The sequence below is a fragment of the Microcaecilia unicolor genome, chromosome 7 (assembly GCF_901765095.1).
Source record: "Microcaecilia unicolor chromosome 7, aMicUni1.1, whole genome shotgun sequence".
Taxonomy (NCBI): domain Eukaryota; kingdom Metazoa; phylum Chordata; class Amphibia; order Gymnophiona; family Siphonopidae; genus Microcaecilia; species Microcaecilia unicolor.
The window spans coordinates 153,506,808-153,528,282 of record NC_044037.1 but is presented as its reverse complement, the minus strand read 5'-3'; the positions used below and the strand labels follow the sequence as shown (position 1 = coordinate 153,528,282).

The window sequence follows — 21,475 nt, the reverse complement described above, 5'->3', positions numbered from 1 at the left end:
TAGTGGAGAGAGCTAACCGTTCCCTGAAGAACCAGCTGGCCAAGCTATGCCAAGAAGCTAAAGCCAAATGGCCCGACCTGCTTCCACTGGCCTTGCTACATCTTAGGTGTACCCCTAAGGCTACTGGCCTTACTCCTTACGAGATGATGTACGCTAGGCCACCACCACTACCCTCTTTTCCCGACTCCTTGCAGATACAGGGCGAGAATTCCTTAGTAAAACAGATGAAGGCCTTACGTGAAGTAGTGCAGGACATTCAACAATATACTGAAAGTGTAGGTCCCTTAGTCCTTACTAGTCCTACACACCAGTTTAGGGTGGGGGATGAAGTCTGGGTAAAAGAGTGGGATGAATCGGACTGTTTGAAACCCAAATGGAAAGGACCCTCCCTTGTTCTCCTAACGACCCCAACCGCTGTTAAAATTGCAGGAAGCCCAGTGTGGATACATTGGACCCGGCTGAAGCCTGCAGCTCCTCCTAGCAGCACCCCGAAGCGCTGGACTGCGCATCAACATCCTGACGCTCCACTACGGCTGACCCTCAGAAAGACGTGAACCGGTAGATCCATGCCTGCCCAGCAACAGAACCCTGGCTTCTGGACCCACTGCGTCTTTGGCTCCGCGTTTATTGTAGCCATAATCGTGGGCCTTATCATCTTCTTGCTGCAAAGGCTCGGATACCTTCCACCGCATATATGATGCTGAGCCTACTACTCCTCCTTTGCTCAGTCCCGAGCCATTACCCCTTGAGCCAGAACTGTACTGAATGTTTGCGCCTGGTGCGCCATCGCATAGAAGGAGGGTACCACCTAGTCACCACCCTCATCCACCAGTCGCAGCCCCCGGATAGCGGTTGTCGGCTCCTTCCGACTTGTGCCATCATCACTCCGGCAGGCCTCCAACAGTTCCACAGGTGCCTCCAAGGCAACCTCACCGTCTGTCATAGCCCTACCAAGCCAAGATACTACAATGTTACCCTTAGTGTAGGACTCCCTGCGTATGTGGCCGGGCCCCCGGGAGTTGAAGGGGATGGCATTCTGTATTACGTCAATTCCACTCGCATCCTTGCTGGCGGTACCCAAACTGTGGCTACACTCACCTTCGACGTTTGCGCCGCCATGGACAAACACCCTTGGTCCCGTAAGTGTGGAAGCCAAAGCTGGCGTGAGGCATACGTGAACGACCACAAGTATGTCTGCCCTTTCAGTCCAGACATGAGATGCTGCTCCCCTTGGGTTTGGCTCCCGTGTGCCGGCGACACTCGAGCCTCGGGCTGGGAACGAGTATGCGCTTACATGGGAGGCGGATATACCGGATGCACCGGCCTGGGCGAATTTCGTCGAGGTTCTGGTAACTATGTGTCCCTTGACTGGCCCATCCGAGGCCATGACATGCCATGGAGAGGGACGTGGGGCCTTGGCATTGACGGAGGAGGAATGGACCCGCTGACGTACATTACCATATATCAGAGTCTTGACCTTAAGCCTCCCACGCATTATCAGACTACTGTCGTTGGGTACCAGGAGGTATTCGACGAAATTGCCCGCGCTGAAGAGGCAGCGACTAAGTTCCCCATCTCCCTAGAAGCTCGGAATATGTTCCTCAACCTGGCCGAAAATGTCGCCTTCTCCCTGGGAATTACCAACTGTTTCGTCTGTGGAGGCACCGATATGGGTGAGCAATGGCCCTGGGAAGCGAGAGAGATCCGACAGCAGACATGGGATGCGCTCAACACCACAAACATTACCTTTCCCCAGCGCCCAAAGCCATACGAATGGGCCCTGAGAACTAATATCATAGGTACCCTCTGCGCTAGTCGAGCGCCATCGAAGCGTTATTCTATACCCGTGGGAGATTCCGCCTGTACGGGAGTCCTACAGTTTAACGGGAGTCAACATACCTGGTGGCAGACGGACCAGCTGCCTGTCCCGGAGCCCATCTGGACTGAACCCACCTTGAACGCAACGTGGACACACGGAGGGAATGCCTCCCTTAAGTGGGTAGCCCCGGAGGGCTACTATTACATTTGTGGACGCAGGGCCTATGAACAGCTCCCGGCCCGCTGGTACGGTACCTGTCTCTTGGGCACCGTCCGACCTAGCTTCTTCCTCTTGCCCCTGCGAGTCGGCGAGACGTTGGGCATCCCCCTTTATATGGAAAAGGGACCTGATAACCTTGGCAGACGTAAACGGTCCCTCCCGAGCACCAAACCCAAAGTCCAGATAGGAGACTAGAAGGACAACGAGTGGCCGCCAGAACGTATCATTCATTACTATGGACCGGCCACATGGGCTGAAGATGGTACATACGGGTACCGTACTCCTATCTACATGCTGAATCGTATTATCCGCTTGCAGGCAGTGCTCGAGATCCTTACTAATGACTCGGCCTTTGCCCTCAACGTCCTAGCTCGACAGAACACTAAGCTTATTACTGCAGTTTACCAAAATCGCTTGGCTCTCGACTACCTCTTAGCCCAGGAAGGCGGGGTGTGCGGCAAGTTTAACCTCAGTAATTGCTGCTTGCAAATTGATGACCAAAGCCAAGTCATCAGTGAGATAACTGACCGGATGGTCAAATTGGCCCACGTCCCCGTCCAAACCTGGAACAGCGCTTGGGATTGGACTTCCTCCCTAACTAGCTGGTTGCCGACCTCCGGGAGCCTAAAGGGCCTCCTCGCCATGGGGGGCCTGTTTTTGCTGACCTGCCTATTAATACCTTTGTCTCTCCCCTTAGTTTTCAGGTGTCTCCGCTCCACCATGGAAAGCGTCGCTGACCGCCGTGCTGCTGCTCAACTTATGGCTCTTCAGATGTACTCCCCCATTCCCCAGTCCGACGAAGCTGACGATGAAGCACCTTGTGGCTGACGTGCACTTCTGTCCTCCTGAGTCAATTAATGAGCCAGTACCCTTGTGACAGCACAAGTCCGGCTACAAAGGGGGAGGGATTCCACTAGGGGCCCTCCGTCTCAACCCCGGCGAAGCAACCAACGGCTGCGCAAGGGCTTAGGGCTCGCTTTTTGCCTCCCTGCTAATACTTCTTGTCTCTCTCTCTTCCCTTTCAGGGTTCATGGAGGTGATACTCTCCACCAGATGGATGTTCAAGTATCAAAAGGGGGGAATGAAGGAGTGGAACGCCGGATACTATTTGAATACTATGAATCCTACTGACCACCAGAACAACCTCATGTTTTGTGCCTATTGATGGACTTATACTTATGGACTCTACCTCTGTTTTTGGTCTTTTAGCCATACTTTATTGATGCACTGGACCTTTGTGCCTTACATATAATAAGCCTAGACTAAGACTAGAACCTGTGCAGTTAGACTTTTACTAGTAGCATGTATTTGTTAACCAGCAGCTAGATAACAAATTGTAGTAGTCAGCAATTTAAGGCAGCTGGCTCTGCCAGCCCAGTCTCGTGATCCATGCATAAAGAGGCTGTATTGTGTAAATGTGCTGGGACACTGCAATAAGTTACATTTCTTGCAAAGTAACAATTTCTATGAAAGCTATGAGACTGACGTATCTTTTCTCTGTGAGAACTACAGAACTACTAATGTATTGCGCATGTGCCTGTACTGCGCATGTGTGTGTGTGACGTATGATGCGTTTTATGCGCATGACCAGTAATCTGTATAAGAACGAGTGTCAGATGACGCTCGACACACAGTATTCTGAGATTGTACTTGGTGCTGTGTGAATTGCTAGCAATAAAAAGCTGATTTGTTTTGGAACCAATTTGTCTTTCGTCTCCTGATTTTCGGACCCGTTACATTTTTAGGGAATATAACATGTAACAAAAGTCTCCCAATTTCTTTCGGTAATTTCTCACTATCCCATATGTGATTTAACAACTTTGGCAGATTTTGCGTCATCTGCAAATTTGATTGTTTTACTCAACATTTCCATTTCCAGATCATTTATAAATATGTTAAAAATCTCGGATGCAGTATATATCCCTGAGAGAATTGGCCATTTAACCTATTTTCTTTCTATTTTTTAACCAGTTTCCAATGCAAACAGGATATTGCCTGTGGAATTTTAATTTCCTTAGGAATTCTGATAAGAATCCTGCTATATGTTTTTTTCCATGCAGATGTCTAAATATGTATATTCCACAGCCAGGGGACCTCATAGATGCTAATTACTATAAGCCTGATTCTATATTTGGTGCCACAAAATTGGTATGGAAGGAAAATGCACCTATGTGTATTCTATAATTGTGCCTTAGGCATGGTTCATATAATACGCATAGAGCTGACAACATGACTAACATTTAGGCATAGCTATTTACACCAGTGAAAGGCTGGTGTAAATGTCCATGCATAACTTTAGGCACAGGGGGCCAAATTCTATATAAGGCACCTAAAAAATCTGTGCAGTGAACATTTCCGCCTAAGCATATCCTATAAGTGGCGCCTAGATTTAGGTGCAATATATAGAGTATACTTAGTTGATGTCCCAGGGCCTAAAACTACGTGCCTCTATTTACACCAATGAAAGCGTGGCGTAAATCCCTGTCTGAAGATTTACGTGAACTGGGCCATATTCTATAACTATTTGCATAAATTTTGGAATGCCCATGAAATGCCCATTTCCCTGCTCCTAGCCGCACCTCCTTTGAACTGAATATGCTTAGCGAGTTGTGTGTAAATTCTAATTACTACCAATTAGTGCTTATTATTGGTTGTTAAATGCTGTTATCAATGCTGATTAGCTTGTTAAGCCAGTTAAATTACATGCACTATTATAGAATATACCTGGATTTAGGTGCATATCGTTATGCATGCTATATAGAATCCAGGGGAGAACGGGATATTCTGTAAGACTGTGTATAAATTTTGGAAACTCCCATAACCCACCCATGCTCCTCCCATGGCCATGCCCACTTTTGAGATCCGCACAGTAGAATTTATGTGGACTACTTTATAGAAAATGCTTAGCGAGTAAATCTTGTAAATTCTAATTAGTGCCGATAATTGCTTGTTAACATCCAATTATCAGTGCTGATTGGTTTGTTAACCCATTGAGTTGTGCGTTCAAATTAGAATACAGCTAGATTTGTGCGCACAACTCTAGTCACACTATATAGAATTTGCAGGTATATGTATAAGGGCCATGCCCATATAGACTTGGTTTCTGTGTCATAGGCACCCTTTGAGAACATTCTGGATTTCCGTATGTACCATGTTTGCATTTTGTGAGATTCACATTTATTTCCTGTATGTTTTTCATGCTTTTAAAACACATTGGTCAGAGGGGTGGAGATACATTGATTTTACTATATGCTTACATGTATAGCCTTGGGTATTGTAATATACTGTATGTCTCAGGTTCGGCACATTTTCACTAAAATGTCTATATTCCTACATTTACAGTTTATCTAAAATGGTGCTGTTATAAATTTTTAACTTTGCCCAACTTCCCCAGGAACGCCCATTTAAACAATATTTTAAAGTATGCATAGGATTACTGATTGCATATAAATATATTATTTTAGAAACAGCCCTTTTGGTGTATAGAAAATGGTTTTACTTATAGAAAGCCTTTCTAAAATTACCTCCTTTGCCTTTATAATTTGATACATTTATTTTTATAGTTTTACTTGTATTCTACTACCATTTTTATTTTGATTTATTTCCTCTGGGATGGGATACCTCTCTCTCTCTCTCTCTCTTTTTTTTTGCCCGTTCACCATCATAGGGCATACTTATTTTTATCCTTTATAAGTTGGTAAAGCTTATAGTATGCTGATACTGAGCCACTACTGAAAAAGGTGTGATATAAATGCTTCTGTCTGTACACTTGAAGTTTGATGGCTGTGAGATAATGTCTAATTAAACACCATCCCCCTGATATTCAGCCGGCGGCAAGCAGTGTGGTTAGCTGGCCAGCTAAGCACTAATATTCAGCACAGAAAACCGGCTATTTCATACTGAATATTAGCACTTAGGTGGCTAAGTGCTATTTAACCGTCCAGGAGTCGTTTCTAGACAGTTAAATAATGCTGAATATAGGGCTCCATGAAAATGAACTTAAATTGGTGTCTGTTTTTTTTTTTCAATTGCAGCTCAATTGTTTTGACACTGCAATGGAGTCACATCCCAGCACAGTGCTATTAATCCAAGGCTGACATCCCTTCTGTGGGCATCTACTCTTATACTGTACGCTGTATCTAAGACAATTGGATTATAATCAGGTGGTTCCAGCTGATGACTTTATCAAGAGAGCTTGTGACAAGTACATAGGATCTCTAAGGGAGTGATAGGGAGAGTAGGTGGCATGGATGGGCAGACTGGAAGACAGGGCCGTAGCCAGACCTCGAGGTAGGAGGAGGCCAGAGCCCAAGGTGGGGGGGGGGGGGCACATTTTGGTTGCAGCTCCGCCGCCTTGCCTCTTCCCCTTCGCCGCCCACTGCCACAAATACCTTGGCTAGCAGGGATCCGCAACCCCCAACAACTGAAGACTTCATCCAGTGATGGTCTCCAGCGCCACCACATTGCCTGCCCTGCTCTCTCTTCCCCTTACGTCTGGCACACTCCTTTTAGTGAAACTGAGCAATTTTACTAAAAGGAGCGTGCCCGATGTCAGGGAAGAGAGAGCAGGGCAGGCAATCTGGCGGCACTGCCACAGACCAGCGCTGAACGAAGTCTTCAGTTAGCAGGGGTTGGGGACCACTGCCAGCCAACCAGGGGCCCAAAGGAAATTTGGGGGCCCAGGCCCCCATTGCCCCACCTAGCTACACCACTGCTGGAAGGCCATATGGTCTTTTTCTGCCTATCAGGGCCATCAAGAGACGCAGCCGGGCCCGGGGCAGGACTGGATTGCTGCATGTGCCTCCGCCCACTGCTGCCGCTGCCTGTCTCTGCCCCTGGACCCTCACTTTCCCACCCCGCAACTTTTTTTTCACCTTTCTTTCTCTGAATCACTGCTGCGCTGCTTCCTCGCTCTGTCCTCTCCTGCTCCAGTGCTCCTGTGCTCCTGGATGACTGCATTAACGCGATATTGCATTAATGTAATCATCCACGTCCAGGGCAGCACGCAGGAGCAGGAGAGGACAGACCTAGAAGCAGGCAGAAAGAAGCTTGCTGGCACCGGGCCCAGGAAGTTCCCCCCGCCCTCTCAGCGGCCCTGCTACTTACATTTTTCTATGACCTGAGATGAAATGTCTATCAGGGAAGAGCCAGGGTATGGGGACAAGTGAGGGATACTTATTTATTTTAATTTAATAGCCTAGTGGTTAGTGCAGCGGACTTTGATCCTGGGGAACTGGGTTCGATTCCCACTGCAGCTCCTTGTGACTGTGGGCAAGTCACTTAACTCTCCATTGCCCCTGGTACAAAATAAGTGCCTGTATATATGTAAACCGCTTTGAATGTAGTTGCAAAATACCACAGAAAGGCAGTATATCAAGTCCCATTTCCCTTTCCCTTTCTTATATACCACCTGCAAGCTATCAAAGCAGTGTACATTCAGATACAGAAGGTATTTTTCTGTCCCTGGAGGGCTCATAATCTGGGTTTGTACCTGAGTTAATGAAAGATTTAGGGGCCCTTTTACAAAGGCACGGGAGGGCCTACTTGCGTACAGCACGTGCTAAATTGGCACTACCACCCAGCTAGCAAGTGAGTTGAGCGGTAATTCTGAATTTGTTGTGAACTGAATCCCGTGATAGAAAATAATTTTCTATTTTCTACCACGGGCCGCTTACCCAGTGGTAAATAGCAGTTGGCGTGTGCTGCATGCTTACCGCATGGGTAGCGCATGAGACATTACCACTAGGTCGATGGGTGGCAGTAAGGTCTCAGGCCAAATATGGACGTGCGCTGGTTTCAATTTTAGCACACGTCCATTTACGGCCCCTTAAAAAAGCCTGTTAACTTAGATGCGGTAAAAATGTTCCAGTGTGTGCTTGAAAGACACGCTCGCACTATCACAGGCCACTTTTTACCGCAACTTAGTAAAAGGACCCCTAAGTGACTTGCTCAAGATCACAAGGAGCTTTAATGGGATTTGAACCAGGCTCCATTAGTTCTTAGCCCACTGCTCTAACCATTAGGCTGTTCCAGGACAGCAGGAAGGAAGGTGTGCATCAGACTGTTGTTTGCTGCTGCATTTTAAGCTGCATGGTTTGAAGTTTTTCTCATATGACAACATGTATCTAGTATAGAGACATTCCAGTATTACTTACAGGGGCATTTTCTCGCTTGTAATTCAAAGCAGCTCACTGACCCCTGGCTAGATAATAAGGTTTAAACTGAAGTGGATTTGAGCTAGCTGTCCTTGAAAGGATTTCTCTACTGCTACGGCTGCTGCTGCTGTTGAAGGAATCCTTGTTAATATTTCCTATCTATTATGGGAAACAGGGGACATGCTATCATTACTGAGTGCTGCACCGCTGTTGGCACAAAAAGACATGGACAGTAGGGAGCCTATTTGTGAACTAGCTTCAATCTGCTTTATTGCAAAGCAGGCATGGACAGGGCAACAGCTGTTTCTTTATAATATAAGCCCTTTCATGCCCAAGACTTGGTTGAACCAATTTTGGATGTAGCTGAAACAATGAGGACCTTGACAGAAAAGGTCTTATGGGGCCCGATATTCAGCTAGTGGTGATCAGCGTTTTGCTGAATGATGCTAGTGTTATACTCAAAAATTCAATGCTGGCCATGTCCAGGAGGCTTTGGCATTGAATTTCCAGGTATACAGAACCAGCAAAAACATAGCTGGTTAAATGCGATATTCAGTGTTTAATCAGCTATGAAGAATTGCAAAAAGATAGGACTGCTTTATGTATGGTCCTATTTATATGTTTTTCTTAGCCGTTTAAGTACTGAATTTTGACAAGTAACTGGCTAAGTGCCATCTTCATCCCCAGTGTGCCCCCATAATAGCCAGTTTTGGCTTGGGCACAAATGGGTTATTTTCAGTGGCACTATCCAGTTAAGTGCCACTGAAAATGATTGCTTAATCCTTCACTTTTATGGATCACCTTTTGAAAAAGGTGGCAAAAGAATGTGGAAGGTTTCTATGAGCTTATCTCCTTGACTCTGTGGCTAGCTGAATTTGTACTAAAGCCCAAGCATGCAAGGCCTACCTTGAAAAATGCTCCAGGCCATATCTTGTGAGAGCCGTGGTTGAGTAGGGACTGTACATTAAGATGAGGCATCAGGTCTTGTTTGAATGCTGCAGTCTGCAGGACACAAGCCATGGGAGAGATTCCATTGTAATCTATGGCATTCACATCAGCTTGATTCTCCAGCAGCCACTGCACTAGGCAATGACTGGCATTCTTACAGGCCTTATGGAGTGGACTTTTCTTTTCCTCATCCTGAGTATTCACATTTGCTCCATGAGCCAGAAGCAGCTTGCACACTTTCAGGTAGTTCTCTTGGTGTTTCAGCTCTTTGGCATCTCCACAAGCCACGTTAAGGGGTGTTTCCTTACTGCTGTTCATGCTGTCCACACTCGCACCATATCTTAGGTATAACAGCACATGCTCATGTAGCCCATGTTTAGCTGCTATATGTAAAGGTGTGTCTTCAGTCTCCTCACTTGGTTGGTTGACCAGAGCTCCGTATTTTATCAGCAGTTTAGCACATCTATAATAAAAAGAAAAGGTCATAAGAACATAAGAGTAGCCATACTGGGTCAGACCAATGGTTCGTGTAGACAATATCCTGCTTCCAACAGTGGCCAATCCAGATTACAAGTACCTCCCAAAGATTAGCATGATCCTATGCTGTCAACTTCAGGGATAAGTAGTGGTTTTCCCCCTGTCTACCTTAATAGAAGTTTGTAGACTTTTCCTCCAGGAACTTGTTCAAACCTTTCTTAAACATAGACTACCTGCTGTTACCACATCCTTTGGCAAAGAGTTCCAGAAGTTAACTATTCATTAAGGGGCCTTTTACAAAGCGGTGGTGGGTTTACTGCAAGCTAATCTGGAGCTACCATCTGCCCAATGCGGTCGCCGGCAGTAGTTCCAGCCCCAGCACGTACCATTTATCGTACTAGGGAAAATAGGGCTGTAATGGTGATGGTAAGTGCTTCCCCCCACACGGCCATGCGGTAAGAGCAATCTTACTGCATGGAAATGGCTATTTGCAGCCATTTTTACCCGCTGTGGTAAAGTGGGCTGCAGCGCAGGGCAAAAACGGCCTCCACTGCTAGCACAAGGCCCTTTTTACCACAGCTTGGTAAAAGGACCACTAAGTGAAAAAATATTTTCTCCTATTTGTTTTAAAAGTATTACCATCTAACTTCATGGAGTGTCACTCATCTTTGTACTTTTTGAAAGAGTAAGCAAGTAACACACAAGGTGAAGATGCACCGTGCAGTTATACAGAGGCATTATAATATTCTTTGTCTTATTTTCTATCCATTTCCTAATAATTCCTAACATTCTATTTGCTTTTTTGGCCACCACTGCACACTAAGAAGAAGATGTCAACATATTCTCCATAAAGATACTTAGATCAGTACTCATTGCATAGAGACTTGCATTTCTCAGTATACCAAATTTTCTTTTTCTTGAGCTTTGTAATTCCTATTTTGGTCTTATTTATAGGTATACTCTTGTTAAAGTACACAACAGTTTTCTTATTTTATACTTCAAAAAAATACCATGGCCATATCACTTATTTTTTCTCCAATTTAAAATTATTTCATTCATTTATTTGTACTACTTAATAGCAAGCAAGCTAGTGAATTTTTACTCTTGGAAAGAGAAGACACTAGCTTGCTTGCTATTAAGTAGTAAGAATATCTCATTGAGCACAGCAGCCAGAGAAGTTAGCAATTGAATATTCATTTATTTTTACAATTTATAGACAAATAGAAAGCAAAGCTGTTTACAGCGTTAAAAATACAGTCATAAGAGCCTTAATATACAACCTAACAAAACCCCTACCCATACTCTCAAAAAAGAACAGGAGAGGTTCCTGTAAAAAAAAAAAAAAAAGGACAGGAGAGATAGTTCTCAGCCAGCAGTCACTTTTTTTCATCTGTTGTATTGCTAGAAGTCAGGTACTAGTATTTTAGAAATGATACTGCCAGGGCAGGAGTACCTTTGTCTCATTCCAGCTCACAGTAGACGTCCAAAAGTATTGAAGTAGGTGTCAGGAGTGGGGGACTGGGGTGGGATGTTCTTCTATTTTTCTCAAGGATTGGGTTTAGTGTAGGTGGGCCCTTTTAGAGACATAGAGGGGCATTTTCGAAAGAAACATCTAAATTTGAATTTGGACATCTTTGTAGGACGTCCAAATTTGGAGGCGGGGAAAAGGTCATTTTCGAAAAAAGATGGACATCCATCTTTTTGTTCAAAAATACCTTGGTCGCCCTTGGATTTGAATGTCTTTGATTTTCAGCCATTTTCGAAATCAACGACGTTGAAGTCTAAAATGTCCAAATCGCAGCCATTGGGATGTGGGAGGAGCCAGCATTTTTAGTAGACTGGTCCCCCTGACATGCCAGGACAGCAATCGGGCACCCTAGGGAGCACTGTAGTGGACTTCATAAACTGCTCCCAGGTACACAGCTCGCTTACCTTGTCTGTTGAGCCCCCCAACCCCCCCCAAAACCCAGTACCCACAACTGTACACCACTGTACCTCCAACTGTACACCACTACCATAGGCCTTACGGGTGAAGGGGTGCACCTATATGTGGGTACAGAGGGTTTCTGGTGGGTTTTGGAGGGCTCGCTGTTTCCTCCACAAATGTAACAGGTAGGGCGGGTGTGGGCCTGGGTCCACCTGTCTGAAGTGCACTGCACCTACTACTAAACTACTCCAGGGACCTGCATGCGCTGTCATGGACCTGAGTATGACATCTGAGGCTGGCAAGTAATATTTTTAATCATGTTTTTTGAGGGTGGGAGGGGGTTACTGACCACTGGGGGAGTAACGGGAAGTCATCCCAGATTCCCTCCAGTGATCATCTGGTCATTTCGGGCACCTTTTTGTGCCTTATTCATAATAAAAACAGGTCTGGGTGAAAACGTCCAAGTTTTAGTCCTGGACGTCTTTCTTTTTTCGATTATGGCTCAAAGATGTCCAAGTCTTAGGAACGCCCAAGTCCCGCCTTGACCAGTGGTGTATCCAGAAGGCAGTTTTTGGGTGGGCCAGTGGGCAGGTTGGGTGGGGATGCATTTCCTCTTCCCTTCCCCCCTCCCCCAACCAAGAACTTAAAAAAATGAAATACTTTAGCTGGTGAAGATCTCTAGCCCACAGACCCCTGTTTAGAAAAGCACAGCAGTCAAAGGCACTGCTCCATGCTAGTGACACTGGCTTCGGCACCATAGGCATGCTCAGTTCTCATGCATGACATATTCCAATCATTAAATAGAAAATAACATATTTTTCTACCTTTGTTGTCTGGTCATGTTATTTTTCTAATCATGTTGTCTCAGTCTCTGGTTTCTGCATTCCTCTGTCTTCTCTTAACTTTTTTCCCAATATCCTTTGTCCATTTGACCTTTCTTCTCTCTCCATGTCCACCATCCATCTCCCTTCTGTGTCCATGTCTTTATCCGCCCTCTGTGTCCGTGCTCTTATCCTCCCCCATGTCCAGCACCTCACCTTTGTGACTCTGCTCTTATCCTTCCCTGTGGCCATAATCTCCCCCTATTCCTTGCCTCATGTCCAACATGTCCTGCAGCCTGTCCTTCCTTGTGTTCAGATTCTTCTCCCATTCTTTGACTCATGTCCATCAACCCCTCTCTGTGTCCAGTCCTTCCCTGCATCCATTCTTCCCCCCTCTGCCATTCCTTCCCTCATTCCTTCACTTATCCAGCAACCCTTGTGAGCATTCATTCTGGGTATCCAAAATCTTCCACCATTCTTCCTTCATAACCAGCATGCCCTCTCTATGTTGTGTTCCTCCCTGTGTCCACCCCCCCCCCCATTCCTTCTCTAGTGAGCAGCATTCCTTCCCTATATCTCCGACCCCCAATTCAGCATCTTCTCTATTTTCTGTCCTCCTCTGTGTCCTTCTTCCTCACCCCCAATCCAGTATGTCTTCTATTTTTCAGTCCTCCTCGTGTCCTTCCTTATGCCCAATTTTCCCCTTCTTGTCCTGCCCTCGCAGAAACAGGAAGTCCGTGTCGGGCGCCGCAGAGCCATCAGCGTAACGTGACTGGGAGCCTCAACGATTTTTTTTAAATTTCCAAACTAGTCCAGACTCAAGACACGTTGACAGTTGCGTGTAGGATCATTTTTTCTTCTCCTTTACAGTCCGTTTGTGAATAGTGCTGAAAGAATCGAATTTCCAACATAGCTGAAGCGTTTAACGGAATTGCCTTGTGGCTTTTCTGTCTTCCCGTTACGCTTCTGCCCTCGGGAGTTTATTATTGGTGAGGTGAGGGGAGGCGTGCCGCTTTGATCTGGGAGGTCTGCCAAGCTGTTGGAGGTCCCGCGCTGCCTTCCACGGACTACATCATTGTCGCGGGCCCTCGCAGCTACATGGATACCGTCCTTTTGTAGCGATTCTCTCTCCCACCCCTGCTGCAGCTCCTGACTTGCACTTTGTAGACAGTGCAGTGTCCTGTTCCGGAGCTCTCCCTCCGCCGCACTGATGCAACTTCCTGTTTACACAGGGACACAGCAGAGAGAAAGCCCCGGAGCAGGACGCCGCATCTGTGAGTTGCTGCCATAGTAAAGTGCAAGCGCCGCAGCAGGGGTAGGAGAGGGTGAGAAAGAAATGGATCTGTGTTTCTGGGTGGGCCTGAGGCAAAATTGGGTGGGCCCAGGCCCACCCAGGCCCACCCGTAGCTACGCCCCTGGCCTTGACCATGCCTCCAATACGCCCTCTTGAGATTTGGACATCCTTGCGATGGACTTCTGAGAAAGACATCCAAAATTGGGTTTCGATTATACCGATTTGGACGCCTCTGTGAGATGGACGTTCAAGTGCTGATTTATGTCACTTTTTGGACGTCCATCTCTTTCGAAAATGAGCCTGATAGAAACATAGTAACACAGTAAGTGACAGCAGATAAAAACCTGTACGGTTCATTCAGTCTGCCCAACAAGATAAACTCGTTTTACATGGTATGTGATACTTTATATGTATACCCAAGTTTGATTTGTCCTTGTCATTCTCAGAGCATAGGCTGTAGAAGTCTGCCCAGCACTGTTCTTGTACTAAGTTCTGAAGCTAACATCGAAGCCCCTTTACACTCAGTCACAATCAGGGCGTAGACCGTAGAAGTCTACCCAGCACTGGCTTTGTTTCCGAATTACCGACGTCACCACCTAATCTCTCCTAAGAGTTCGCAGAACCATTCCTTCAATACCGGATTCCTTTGTGTTTGTCCCATGCATGTTGATGAACACCTCTAGTGTAAACATAAATCAGATGACTCTCTTAGACTTTGTAGGTAGACCTACAGTATTATAATGCTCAGATTCAAACTGGAAAGAGAAATTATTTCTCTAAGCAGATTCAACTCACTTCCAATTCAACCAAGCAACTTTTTAGGGTCTTTAATCATCTTGTACCCCCTTCATCCAAGGTTCCTCCTTTTGTTCATCTCACTTCTGAGACCTTGGCTTCATATTTCACTTCCAAGATTGAGAAGATTCAAGCTACCTTCCCGCTGCCTTCCAATTATCCCCTCCCCCCTGACTCTCCTCTACCCACTCCCTCATCGCATGTCAACTCAGCATGCTGGACTACATTTAACATTCCTTTTGCAGAATCAACGAATGCTCTGCACCCCTGCCAATCAGGTTTCATATCAGGCTATAGCACAGAGACTGTCATCAGCGCACTTTTGAGTAAACCTCATAGTAATTTGGAGCAGGATAAGATTGCACTAATGGTGTCCTTAGATTTTTCAGTTGCTTTTTACCTTATTGACCACATTCTTCTGCTTCATCTGGTTTCTCTGGGTATTTTGGGAAAATACAAATATGCAATAAGACAAATCAAAAGGACATACTATAAAACTGAAACCAATACAGACATCCCATCTGCCGACAAACTCAGCAAATACTTCAACGAAAAAATTACAAACCTACACAAAACGCTGCCTCAGAACTATACTGCTACCGAAAACTTCATTAATAGATTGGATCCAAACCCTGGAGAATACCCAGCTGACCGAACTTGGTCAAACTTCACACCCCTCACCGTCGAAACAGTCACCCAGGCGATAAAAAGATTCTCCAGCACCCACTGCAAACTAGATACTTGCCCCAGCTACCTACTAAAATCCGCCCCTGACTGCTTCATAACAGACCTCACATCCCACCTAAACTACATGCTCCAACAAGGTCTTTTCCCTGAGGGATTTGGCAACATCTTACTCACCCCAATCCCTAAAGATACCAAGAAAAAAAACAACCGAACTCGCCAACTACCACCCAGTTGCATCTATCCCTCTGGCAGTTAAACTGATGGAGAGCATGGTGACCAAACAGATTACCGATTACATGGACAAGTTCTCAATACTACATGAATCACAATCGGGATTCTGCCCCCTCCATAGCACCGAAACTGTGCAAGTCACTCTCTTGGCCAAATTCAAGCAGGAAATAGCTACAGGTAAAAAGCATAATTCTCCTCCAATTTGATATGTCAAGCGTATTCGACATGGTAAACCATAATATATTTCTAAGACTCCTAGACTACTTCGGAATTGGTGGCAATATACTTAGCTGGATCAAGGGTTTTCTAACCACCAGAACATACCAAGTGAAATCAAATTTAGACATATCACCACCTTGGAAAGCAGACTGTGGAGTACCTCAAAGATCACCACTATCACCAACACTGTTCAACATAATGATGATCCCACTGGCCAAGACCTTATCAAAGCAAGGCCTCAACCCGTTCATTTACGCAGAAGATGTCACAATAAGCATTCCCTTCAGGCATGATCTAACAGAAATCAACAACGATATCAAACTCGGTCTGAACACCATGGACTCATGGGCAAACTCTTTTCAATTGAAATTGAACACTGAAAAAACACACTGCCTCATCCTCTCATCCCAATACAATACGTATAAACCCACAACCTTAATCACCCCAGAACACACCCTCCCTATCTCAGACAGTCTGAAAATACTCGGTGTCACAATCGACCGCAACCTCACACTCGAGAGCCAAGCGAACTCCACAACAAAGAAAATGTTCCACTCAATGTGGAAACTTAAACGCGTAAAACCTTTCTTCCTGAGTGAAATATTTTGTAACCTAATACAATCAATGGTACTAAGCCATGCAGACTACTGCAACGGAATCTACGTGGGATGCAAAGAACAACTCACTAAGAAACTCCAGACCGCTCAAAGCAACCTATGCATCCAGCTTCTCTTACATAAGCACACAACTATGGAACGCATTGCCTAAAGCTGTGAAAACAACCTATGACCACCTAAACTTCAGGAAATCATTAAAAACTAACCTGTTCAAAAAGGCATACCCCACCGACCCAACATAAATACCTACACTCTGCAACACAGCAAAACCAAAGCTCGTAATGGACACTAATAACCTTTCCTCTCCTCGATCCCCATTGTACCGGAAACACATGTACGTTTATTCTACAATATCACCTTGTATTTGTTTCTCTACCGGACTTGGCGAATGCCTTTATGGTACTATGAAAGCCATGTTGAGCCTGCAAATAGGTGGGAAAATGTGGGATACAAATATAACAAATAAAATAAAATAAATACTGATCTTAAATGGTTTACTTCTTTACTGGTACACATCTCCTTCACAGTTGTTTAGTCTACTTCTACTTCTGCCCATGTACTGTCTCATATGGGGTTCCCCAGGGTTCTGTCCTCTCACCCTCTCTTTTCAACCTGTTTGTCAGTCCCTTAGCATTGCTTATCTAGACTTTTGGTATAAGTACCTATTCATACACTGATCTGCTGTTTATTAACTTATCACCTCTACAAGACTGCCTGCGAGAAGTCGCTAACTGGTTAATGCATCTTCATCTTGTCCTAAATCCTGAAAATACTGTGGTCAGCTGGGTTACAGGGTCTTCTCCTCTTCCTACAGCAGTTCCTCTCCTTTTCAAAAGACAGATTACCCAGTCAGTTTATTCAAATATCTTGAGTAGAGAGGTGTGGTAGTCCACTTTTAAAGGTAATCAATAGAAATAAAACAAAATAAAACATGGAAAAGAAAATAAGATGATACCTTTTTTTAATGGACATAACTTAATACATTTCTTGATTAGCTTTTGAAGGTTGCCCTTCTTCATCAGATTGGAAATAAGCAAATGTTGGTAGTTGACAGTATATATAAGTGAGACATCAAAGCATTTCAGTGACAATCTAACAGGATGGTGGTGGATAGGTGAGAGATATGCATGGAAACATCAAAGCATTTCAGTGACAGTCTAACAGGATGAGGGTGGATGGGTGAGAGACAGGTAGATATGCATGGAGACAAACAGAGCATTACAACTTTATGGTTTATAATGGGCTTTACATCTAACTTGCCAGTGCTTATGTTGCTTCTTATTTTCTTCATTCAGGTCCTTTTTCCATTCTTTGAAGGATGTTCTTTTGGCTGTAATAGCATTTTTCACTTCAGCTTTTAAGTATGCTGGCTGTCGTTTGCTCTTCTTTCCACCTTTGTAAATATGTGGAACACATCTGAACTGGGCTTCAAAAATGGTATTTTATAACCAATGTCCATGCCTGATTTAAAGTCCTAATCTTTGTAGATGATCCTTTTAGCTTCTTATTAACCATTTTCCTCATTTTATCATAGTTGCCCTTTCAGCAATTAAGTGTTGTTACGTTGTGACTTCAGTCTAGATATTAGCTCAAATTTGATCATGTTATGATCACAGTTTCCAGCAGACCCAACACCGTTACTTCTCATACTATGCCCTGCTTTCCACTAAGGACTAGATCTAAAATGACTGCTTCTTGGAGCAACTGGTCCAGGAGCCAACAAGTGGGGGGGGGGGGGGGGGGGGCTCTTGTTGGTTCCTGGACCAGTTGCTCCAAGAAGCAGTCATTTATTATGTCTAGGAGTTTTATCTCCCTAGTGCTCCCTGGTGTAACATTTATCCAGTCAATATTGGGGTAATTGAAATCACCCATTATTATACTCCTGCCAAATTTGCCAGATTTCCTAATTTCTGTAAACAATTTTCATCTGTCTGTTCATTCTGTGCTGATGGACGGTAGTACAGCCCTACTAGTATACTCCTTCCCTTCGCACATGAATTTCTATCCACAAGGATTCCACACTACTATCTGTTTCATGTAGAATGTTTATTTTGTTTGAATCAATTCCCTCTTTAACATATAGCACAACCCCGTTCCAATTTGATCCACTTTATCATTATGATATAATTTGTACTCTGTTAACACAGTGTCCTATTGATTGTCCTGCTTGCACCAGGTCTCTGAGATGTCTACTATATCTACCTTCACATTTAGTGATTTATATGCTAACTCTCCCATCTTATTTTGTAGGCTTTGTATATATACACTTCAAATTGTACTTTTTCCTTGTATCTACAGGCTGCTTTGAAGTTGATGGGGATAATTTGCATCCTTTACTCTGATCTCCCATTAAACACTCCTGGCTTTCTTTCACCATTATTGGAACCTCTCTATTGGGATACCCTAAAGATCCAGTTTCAATAATATCCTTCAAGGATACTCCATACTGAAAAATGCGCTCTGGGCGACTGTCAGCTTCCCCCTCCCCCATTTTATTTTAAAAGCTGCTCTATCTCCTTTTTAAATGTTAGTGCCAGCAACCTGGTTCCAACTTGGTTAAAGTGGAGTCCATCCTTTTAGAATAGGCTCCCCTTTCCCAGAACATTGCCCATTTCCTAACAAGACAGTTGGCTCCTCCCCAGCACTATCTAAAATCCTATCTAGAAGATACATGAAGTCCTCCACCTTCACTCCAGGCAGGCAAATGACCAGGTGATCCTCACACCCACTAGCCATCCAGCTATCTATATGCCTAATGATCGAACCAGCAATTACAACAGCTGCCCTAACCCTTCCCTCCTGGGCAGAAGCTCCTGAAACATAGTAAAATAGTAGATGACGGCAGAAAAAGACCTGCAAGGTCCATCCAGTCTGCCCAACAAGATAAACTCATATGTGCTACTTTTTGTGTATACCTTACCTTGATTTGTACCTGTCCTTTTCAGGGCACAGACCGTATAAGTCTGCCCAGCAATATCCCCGCCTCCCAACCACCAGTCCTGCCTCCCACCACCGGCTCTGGCACAGACCGTATAAGTCTGCCCAGCACCATCCCCGCCTCCCGCCACCGACTCTGCCACCCAATCTCGGCTAAGCTCCTTAGGATCCATTCCTTCTGAACAGGATTCCTTTATGTTTATCCCATGCATGTTTGAATTCCGTTACCATTTTCATTTCCACCACCTCCCGCGGGAGGGCATTCCAAGCATCCATTACTCTCTCCATGAAAAAATACTTCCTGACATTTTTCTTCAGTCTGCCCCCCTTCAATCTCATTTCATGTCCTCTCGTTCTACCGCCTTCGCATCTCCGGAAAAGGTTCGTTTGCAGATTAATACCTTTCAAATATTTGAACGTCTGTATCATATCACCCCTGTTTCTCCTTTCCTCCAGAGTATACATGTTCAGGTCCACAAGTCTCTCCTCATACGTCTTGTAACGCAAATCCCATACCATTCTCGTAGCTTTTCTTTGCACCGCTTCAATTATTTTTACATCCTTAACAAGATACGCCTCCAAAACTGAACACAATACTCCAGGTGGGGCCTCACCAACGACTTATACAGGGGCACCAACACCCCCTTTCTTCTGCTGGTCACACCTCTCTCTATACAGCCTAACAACCTTCTAGCTACGGCCACCGCCTTGTCACACTGTTTCGTCGCCTTCAAATTTTCAGATACTATCACCCCAAGATCCCTCTCCCCATCCGTACCTATCAGACTCTCCCCGCCTAACACATACGTCTTCCGTGGATTTCTACTCCCTAAGTGCATCACTTTGCATTTCTTCACATTGAATTTTAATTGCCAAACCTTAGACCATTCTTCTAGCTTCCGTAGGTCCTTTTTCATGTTTTCCACTCCCTCTGGGGTGTCCACTCTGTTACAGATCTTAGTATCATCCGCAAATAGGCAAACCTTACCTTCTAACCCTTCGGCAATGTCACTCACAAATATATTGAACAGAATCGGCCCCAGCACTGATCCTTGAGGCACTCCACTACTCACCTTTCCCTCCTCCGAGCAAATTCCATTCACCACCACCCTCTGGCGTCTGTCCATCAACCAGTTCCTAATCCAGTTCACCACTTCGGGTCCTATCTTCAGCCTATCCAGTTTATTTAAGAGCCTCCTGTGAGGAACCGTGTCAAAAGCTTTGCTGAAATCTAAGTAGATTACGTCCATAGCTCGTCCCTGATTCAATTCTCCTGTTACCCAATCAAAGAACTCAATGAGATTTGTTTGGCATGATTTCCCTTTGGTAAAACCATGTTGTCTCGGATCTTGCAACTTATTGGCTTCCAGGAAATTCACTATCCTTTCCTTCAGCATCGCTTCCATTACTTTTCCAATAACCGAAGTGAGGCTTACCGGCCTGTAGTTTCCAGCTTCTTCCCTATCCTGAAGATACATCCTAGGTGCTAGAGGATATTGCATCCCCTGGTGAGCAGGTCCTGGCTACAGGATTACTAAATAGATCACCAGGGTGATGCTCTCCTTTTAGGAGACCTCTCTCAGACTGGAGGTGGGACTTCTCGTCAACATCCCTGTAGGTCTCCTCTATGTACCTCTCTGTATGCCTCAGCTCCTTCAAGTCTGCTACTCTAGCTTCAAGAGAACAGACTCATTCCCTGAGAGCTAGGAGCTCCCTGCATTGAACACACACATACAAACTCTCGCCAACTGGGTGACAATCATATATGTGACTCTTGCCAAATGGGAGATAATCATATATATATGACAGTGCACACAACTGGATAGCACCCCTCTTGCTGCTGGACTGCTATCTGCATCTTATTATTATTGAATTGTTTAATTAATTAAAGTTTGTTACAGTACTAGGAATATTAGACTAATATAAAAATCCTTCAGAGATTATATGGTATATTATCCAGCTTATTTTTGAAAGAGAAAGACGCTCACATTTCGACCCAAATTGAGAGATGGGCGTCTTTCTCCCGTGGGCGCCCAAATCAGTATAATCGAAAGCCAATTTTGGGCGTCTCCAACTGCAATCTGTCGTGGGAACGGACAAAGTTGACAGGGGCATGTCGGAGGCGTCGTGAAGGTGGGACTGGGACATGTTTATCGGCCGAGAAGAGATGGGCGCCCTTGGCCGATAATCAAAAAAAGAAGGGCTCCAGAAGCGAGAATTTGGGTCACTTTTTCTGGACCCTTTTTTCTCACAAACAAGTCCCCAAAAAGTGCCCCAACTGCCTAGATGACCACCGGAGGGAATCGGGGATGACCTCCTCTGACCAGTG

The 21,475-nt window shown here is 45.0% G+C and overlaps 1 protein-coding gene across 2 annotated transcripts in view; it reads right to left on the bottom strand.

Moving 5' to 3' along the window:
* ASB18 (ankyrin repeat and SOCS box containing 18) overlaps positions 1-21,475 on the bottom strand; it is a 159,409-nt gene that overhangs the window by 67,102 nt on the left and 70,832 nt on the right. For both annotated transcript variants that reach the window (XM_030210246.1, XM_030210245.1), the window contains exon 3: positions 9,100-9,604. In XM_030210246.1, the coding sequence (XP_030066106.1) occupies positions 9,100-9,604 (505 nt within the window). The remainder of the gene's footprint in view (positions 1-9,099; positions 9,605-21,475) is intronic.